General features: G+C 43.1%; 1 protein-coding gene across 1 annotated transcript; it reads right to left on the bottom strand.

Moving 5' to 3' along the window:
• Positions 1 to 2118: 2118 nt before the first annotated feature.
• On the bottom strand, positions 2119 to 6205 carry MRPL53 (mitochondrial ribosomal protein L53). The gene is made up of 3 exons (XM_033155482.1): positions 6017 to 6205; positions 4793 to 4905; positions 2119 to 2435 (listed from the first exon to the last, which is right to left on the bottom strand). The coding sequence occupies exons 1-3, from the start codon at positions 6202 to 6204 to the stop codon at positions 2308 to 2310; spliced, it is 429 nt and encodes a 142-aa protein (XP_033011373.1). The 5' UTR covers position 6205; the 3' UTR covers positions 2119 to 2307.
• Between the last annotated feature and the right edge of the window lie 1396 nt (positions 6206 to 7601).

Here is a 7601-nt window from a genome sequence, read left to right as displayed (position 1 = left end):
TGTGCTGCCACTAGCCTCTCAATTTCCCCAAAAGGGGTATTGGCAACTGGCAGGTAGTTTATTTGTATAGATAGGGATAGGTTTGGAATCCACCACAACCTGTTATGATTAAAAAAATCTTATCTCATGAAAGCATTTTGTATGGCAAGATCCCTCCCAGCTCTCTGTAAAGCAGACCTCATGGCTGTAATATCTAGTCTTAATTTCTCTGCTTTGCTGTTTATTCTTTTTTCTTGCCCCCAAACCCAGTCACTGGGGTTTGTCAGCATGTGCTTGCCAAATCCTCAAAATTCTTGCCCTATTTAGTTATGTATTGTACAATGAGTTTGCTGCAACACTTTGCAGACAGTCCTTTAAAGCTGATGTAAAAGTCAACCGTCAAGCTTTATAAAGAACTTTTAAGAAATTGAGCAAACGTCAAGTCTTTCAGAAACACGTCATCTCTTTGTCCTAATTTGCTAGTGTAGGGAAAGCAAATTAACAGAAAGAGGAGGATACTAAGGCCAGGTGAGTAATCAGAGGGAGGGGGAAGCCTAAAAAAGGGAGGTGCAGGTTAGACATTTGCTCTACTATAACAGAATCAGGGGAAGAGTGGGAAGCACTTGAACCCAGTATGCTTGCAATTTTTCAAGAGGCATATACACAGGCTCAAAGGTCAGGTGCCAACCCAGTTTTCTGTATTTTACCTGTAGGCTATCAGAGGAAGTGAGGGGACCTCAGGAGGTCCAGGGGCCAAATGTGACCCTCTAAGCTTCTCTCTCTCTGACCCTCTAGACTCCCCCCACAAAACACACTCTGCAAAGGTAGCCTTCTTCACCAGCCTTGCTTCACACCCTCCTTGAGTGTTTTTCCTTAGCTGGAATGTGTCCTTGAATACCAATAATGGCGTTTGCTTGCCTGGATGGAGTACAGAGAGAGGTGTCTGTGTAGAAGTTAGCTAACAGAACGAAAGGCAATATTTACATTTGTTGCTCCTCCCACTTTTACTTCTGGCCCCACCCACCACTGGCCCATGGCCCCCAGAAGGGGAATTGTCAAGAGGGGAATTACAACCCTCTGGCAGAAAACAGCTCCTCACTCCTGCACTCAGCAGACGCCAAAACACTCATATGCATGCACACACTGTGGGGACAGAGTTTCACACGCCGGGGAGTATTCTGAACCTGAGTTTGGCAATTCTCCAATTCCATGCAATTTTCTTCCTCTAAATATTTTTTCCACTGAGCTGCATAATGCTGTGAAAACTGTATGAATCAATTTAGCTTTATATTGTGATCCTTAAAATAAAAAAGCAACCAAAGAACACACCATTTCTTTTTCTTTTTTGTATGGTCAAACACCAAACCGAATTTTCTAAGGCATTTCTGAAGCTGCAGAATCGTGCCTATATTTTCAAAATACCCTAAATAAGCAGTGACTCTTGGCTTTGAGGACAGTCGCTCTAGCAAAATTGGTTGTGATGTATGCAGAAAGAACAATCAGGGCACAATCCAAAACTGTCACACTGGGTGGGTGGGGAGAATGGGGTAAATCTACCTCTGTCCAGCCCACAGCAGCTCTGCTGGTGTGAAGCACCCCATCCTGTCCAAAGGTTCAGGTAGGTGGAGGTAACGCTGTCAGCAGCCTGCAGAAAGTCCTGAGCCAGCTCTGTTGCTGCCCCTTGACAGAATTGGGCCTGATCTGAGTCTGATTGCTACACCAGATTCAGGTTTCTTCCTGTTTCCTTGCCTTCTGCCCTGGTTGGCATGAACAATTGGGCTGGGGTGTGTTGGTGGCTCCGGAGTTCAGGTCGTACTGCTGTGCAGCCTGGCTCTTGATTGCTCTGCATACCTTTATTGCTTTACCTAAAATTAATCACTCTACAAATTGTGCAATTACTCCCTTTTTGGTCCTGAAAGAGATTTCAGTCAATGGAAACAACATACATTCTCTGCTATAGCTGTAGATGTCTTGAAGGAAACTAATTTTCTTAGTGACGACAAAGTGTCGGAAAAAGGCTACTACAATTCCTATGCGCCACGGTAATTTCCCACTGTCTCATAGCTAATGTTATCATTCTTAAACCCCTTGCTCCAAGAAGTCTGAATAACACGAATAACACACGAGACTACTGCATAATCAATTCTTTTGCATGGAGTTTTATCTTTAAAGAAAACGTCAAAGACATCATTCAGCAATTTGTCAGGACCAATCTGCATTGTCTGTATCCACCTTGGTAAAAGTCCTGGCTGTCATTCCAAGGGAAGAAGTTGCACCACAGTTTTCATGAGTTCATATGAAACATCTTAACTGTTCCTTAGTTGACATTCAGGCACTCTTTTTCTGAGCCTTCTCTTGTGCCAAATTCTCTTTGGCTTCACACCTGGAGTTGAAGGCATTTAACATTTCTCTAATGGTTAAGTTGGCTCCTTTCATGATCAGTCTGTCACCGTCAGCTGCAAAAGAATTAGCATAGTTCAGAACAGAAGGAAAACAAAAAGAAATAGCCCAAGATCTACATAACAACATTAGATGAATGTTCTTGGTTAATGGTCCAGATACACACACACACACACACACACACACACACACACACACTGTGTGTACATATATATGGCTGCAGATCATTCTTTGTACGATGCTCTTCAAAATGGAGCAGTGAAAGAACTTGGCTGGCACCACAGAACTCCCAAGTCTACACCTAAAGAACCTTGGCAAGACTCAAAGCAGCAAAGATTGGCACTCTCCTGCTTTGTGTCAATTTGTTCACTGGAAGTGCACAGACTCTCCTGAGTGATTTATCTGGGGTGGAGATGCTACAGGAATGTGGATCCCTTCTATATTGTTTCCTTGCAGTTATCACCTTGCAGTTCTCTACAGTTCTCTGGATCTTGCCTGGGTCTGCATCAAGTGTTAGTCTAAATTGCAAGTAAGATCATGGACATATGAAAAACTGGTGTGCAGGTTTTAAGGGCTAAAAAGTTCCCGCTGGGCTCCCCACCCCCATATTTTAGGTGCCTGCTTTCACACTGTAAATCTTAGTATTATTTTATTGATTTCTTGCAGTATGTATTTGTCATGGCCTTTGGCTGGAACAATAAAATATACTTATTGAAAATATGTGAGCCAGTTAATTACAGATATCAGCTGCCCCAATATTCCATTATCTGAAAGCTATTCTCACTGTTTCTGATAACGGAAGTCTCTGAGATAATGGAAATTACTGACAGTCAACTACAGTGACCACACAGCCAGGGTCTTGGAAAGGGGTGGAGAGCAAACATAATTTTCTAAGAGTAAGCCCCACTGAACTCAACAGACTTTCAAATAGACACATATCGGATTGTATGTAAGTGCAGAACTGCACATTTCAAAGAATAATGTGCAAGCTATAACCCTGTGTCAAATGCTCCTTCTCCCTAACTAACCTTGCATGCCTATCTGTCAGTGATGTGGTTTTTTATGGTGTGTAGTTGCATACTAACCTTCCCATTAGAGTAGCTTAATTTGTAATAGAACTCTGGTCAGGTTTGAATGTGATGGCAAACCAGGCTTTGATCACATCAGCACCATGGCTTCCCCCAAAGATGCCTGAGAACTGCATGTTGTTAAGGGTGCTGAGAATTGATCTATGAGAGGAGTAAGCTACAGTTCCCAGGATTATTTGGAGGAAGCCATGTGCTTTAACTGTATGGTGTGGATGCGCCAGCTTACTGTGGTTCATCATGAATGAGCAGCATCTATTGATGCTACTGTTTTTTCCAAAAGCTACCATGAGCCATCTAGTGGAGTCAAAGAACACTGCCATTGGAAGTATACTTTTCTCAGTTCCTTTTTATCTTCCTGGCTTCACTGACAATGCAGATACACGGCAGATGGTAGTTCCAAACTTTGTTACCACCTTGCTGCCAGAAGCAACCTGCGGAAATGAGTTCTTGCCATCTAGCACTGCTTAAGGAGTGGGGTGGGAGTTTGCGGAAACCAAGGGAAAGAAAACAATACTCTGATCACCAAGCCAATGTATTTACACATCAGAGGTACTTCCTAGAATAGCAACAGAGATGGTTAAAATAAAATAAAAAGGTTTTCAAGTAAAGGCATTTGAGGCAAGAGGCATAAATGGTCCAAAACGCTAGGTAAAATGTTGACCTCTTCCTCCATTAAGATCCCACAAGTAAAATAAGTTTGGACCCATTTTTCTGAATTCGAAAGCCACAGAAGATCCCCAGCTTCTTTAGGACAGGGATGGCTAGCCTCTGTAGTTTTAGGAACTGAGAGTGGTTAGTTCCATAATAACATTTGCAGAATTATGCCCAAACCTTGCTAAATGCTCCGCAGATTCACTTATCTGAACATCCGACTTGCTTGGTTTTCCCCCCTGCTTGGTCAGCTGTAGCTACTTTTGGGCAGGGGAGTGAGAGCAGGCAAGTCAGAGTGCAGGAAAAATCTGACAAATCAGACAGTGAGAGAGATCAGGGAAATCCATTTTTTTTTCTTTGCCTCTCTTTTGCTGATTGGCTGCAGCCATTTCAGGAAGAAATTATTGAGAGTGCAGGGAAAGGGAGCATACAAATGCTGTATTAGACAAGTTTCTATAGGAAACAATGGAAACTATGGACTCGGTTATGCAAACACTTGCCTAACAAACGATTTCCAGGGAGGCATTGGGTTCGTAAAGGGGGGCCTGCTTGTATATGCAAAATCCAAAAAGGAGATGCCACATTAATATGTTGAAACCTTTTTACACCTTGACAACATTTTGAATCGAGAGGCTTCCAGGGAGCAGAAAATTATTTAGAGGAGTTCATCTTACCAAATACGACATCAATTACTGGTTCAGACCCATCGTGTTTCACATCTGTTTTCACCTCACAGTTGCTGTTGGATAAAAAGGCTTTCTTTGTATGCAGACACTGTAGGAAATTTCTGGAAAAGTTCAGAAATATATATCAGAGCATATTTTATCAACAACATAGCAAAGTTAGAAGTGTAAAATACAATGAACATTTTTTTAGTCTAGAGTGGAACAATGTAATAATATCAGCTGCCGAAATCCAAAAATATACATACAGCAAAGCTCTGAAATGTAAGACAGACAAGACAATCTTACAAGTTTCCAAAAAATTAAATTAAATTAAAAAATCCTTGCAGTTTAGTAGCTTGCCATACCAATTGCTCAAAGCACTCCGGTGTGGAATTATTTACATTTTATTTATTGAATTTATATCCTGCCCTCCTTCTTGAATAGCTAACTCAGTCATTTTGGATTAAGGCAGAGTGTGATTATTAGTACTAGAATGACTTAATCAGGATGCAAGCCATGCAAGGAAACATATCAGTATAGCATATCAAGCACGCACCTTGTTAAAAATGCATGTTCAGAGTTAACATACCAGGCATTAAGAGCCTGGACTGGGGCATGGAGTGGAGGGGTGGGATGCTAGCATGCCAACACTGCAGAAGCAAGATGTGAGTAGCACAGGGTACAAAAGTTTGCCTTCTATGCCCAACATCATACTTACGTTAGGCCTAACAATAATTTAGGAGTGGCATGGCAGGGTTTTGTTTTGTTTGTTTTTTGTATAAGCAAGCGATGCATGATCTCAGGTAGAAATTCAACAGAACAGTTCTCTTTCTCTCTTCCCTGCATTGCTTACTAAAAAAAGGCCCTATCCCACACCAGCGGAATTACTGCCTGCCATGCAGCAGGGCAAAGGAACGGCAGCAAAACGGGTCAGAAATAAATTAGTCCTGCTAATCGTTTATTTAAAGGGCCCGTTCTCAGCCCATAAAGATACACAAAAGTACTTTGCACCCCCCAGTACGAAGGAGCCGCAGCCCATCCATTCCCAGCATTGGAGGCCAGATTCTACAATCAGAATGGGCAAAACGTGCCTAGGATGGCACGTGTATTTCGTGCAGGTTGTGTGCATGGCTTGCCCATCAGTGCCCTGGGATGAATGGGTCCGGGTGTGTGGTGGGGGGGGGGAGTCCTGTTTCAGATCCAAGGGATCCCAGCCCCGTGGCCTCTCCTCACCTGGTGCTCTCTACGTTGGACTCGAAGGGGCAGAAGGCGACCAAGACGCTCTTCACCTGCTTGAGCGTCACCCCCGCCCTTTTCGGCAGCACGAACGACATTTTCCTCTCCGTCCCTTCGGTAGGATCGGTAAGAGCGAGCGCCTTGCCCTCTGAGCGACCGGAAGGACTACAGTTCCCAGAAACCATCTCGCCGCGATCGGCACGAGGGCTCCTCCCCGCGCGCGCGGCCTGCCGGGAAATGTAGTCAAAGCCCCTCTTGGCTTTCTAGTTTGTCCCATTCCGTGGAATTCTGTTGAACTTCTTCGCTCTTTGTTGCGCCGGGATAGCCCAGAATTGGCATTTCGGTTCTTTTAGAATAACTTTAAAGAGCGGGGTCAAGGGAGCATCATGACATAAGGAAAGCCCTACTGGATCTCAGGATAAGTTTTTATGCCTGGTTTGCACGCCGTGTTCCTTTCTTCTTGGGGTTCTCCCACCTGGAGTCAGCAGGTGAGCGAAGGCTGCGGAGTTTCTCACCTGTGAAGCTAAGAAAATAAAAACGTACTGGCCCATCTAGGCCGGCATCTTGCTCTCGCAGTGGCCAACCCCATGCTTGAGATCTCCTAATGAAGGGTGGTATATAAAATTAATAAATAAAATAAAAACAATATTAATACCAGTTTCCGGAAGCTATGGGAGGGGTGAGTGCTCTTGTGCCCTCCAGTATTGATAAGTTTCAGCTCCTATTCTAGCCAACTTTTGTACATAAAATGGGAGTGGTGGGGGGCATCTTTTTCTTCGCCTCAGCCGAATAAGCTCTTCCCCTGGAAAGAGGGTGGTGGTGGTGAAGAACTTTTCTTTTAAAAAACAAAACCCACAGACACTACTAATACGTTGTCATTTCCAGAGGGATAGATTTGTTTGTCCATTGCAGCAAAAACCAACAAAGAATTGTTGAAATCTGACAACTTTATCAATATATAAACTTTTGTGGACTAGTATGGAGGGTGGCGTTCTTCAGGGCAAACCTGTCTACTTATCAGGTTTCTTTTAGCCCTAATGCTAGTGTTATTGAGGCTTGTGTGCATTCCGAAACGGGTTTACTCAAACGTAAATCCACTGAGTTCCATGAGACTTAATCCCCAGGAGGAGTTACAATGAGGATTATAATAGAGAACAAATTTAAATGACCGAACTGGGATTTGTACAGTGTTTATTGTTATCATAGCATCAAAAGTGTGCATAGCCATAGTCATAAATGCCTAGAAAACATAATTGGTTTTTAAGGATTTAGGAAATAGCTAATATGCAAAAAAAAACTCTGTACATTTCTATGGAAAAGGGAGGATAGACAGGCTTTGAGGAATGAAAACATGGGTACTTGGGTGGGTTTTTAAAAAATAATAATATGTATGCTGCCATTTTGCCAGAAAACTTTTTGTAAAAATAAAAATAAAAATCAGGGCACTTCTACTTGTATGTAAGCAGTCACTTGAGGTAGCAGCACACATTGCAAATGATGGATGCCAGGACTCTCTCCAAAGTCCCAGAGTAAACCAGTCTGAGCAGCTCTTGGACTGTGTGAGGAACTGTGCAAATTGGGG

The sequence above is a fragment of the Lacerta agilis genome, chromosome 7 (assembly GCF_009819535.1).
Source record: "Lacerta agilis isolate rLacAgi1 chromosome 7, rLacAgi1.pri, whole genome shotgun sequence".
Classification (NCBI taxonomy): Eukaryota; Metazoa; Chordata; class Lepidosauria; order Squamata; family Lacertidae; genus Lacerta; species Lacerta agilis.
The sequence above is the reverse complement of the archived record's forward strand: the minus strand, read 5'-3'. Positions and strand labels throughout refer to the sequence as shown.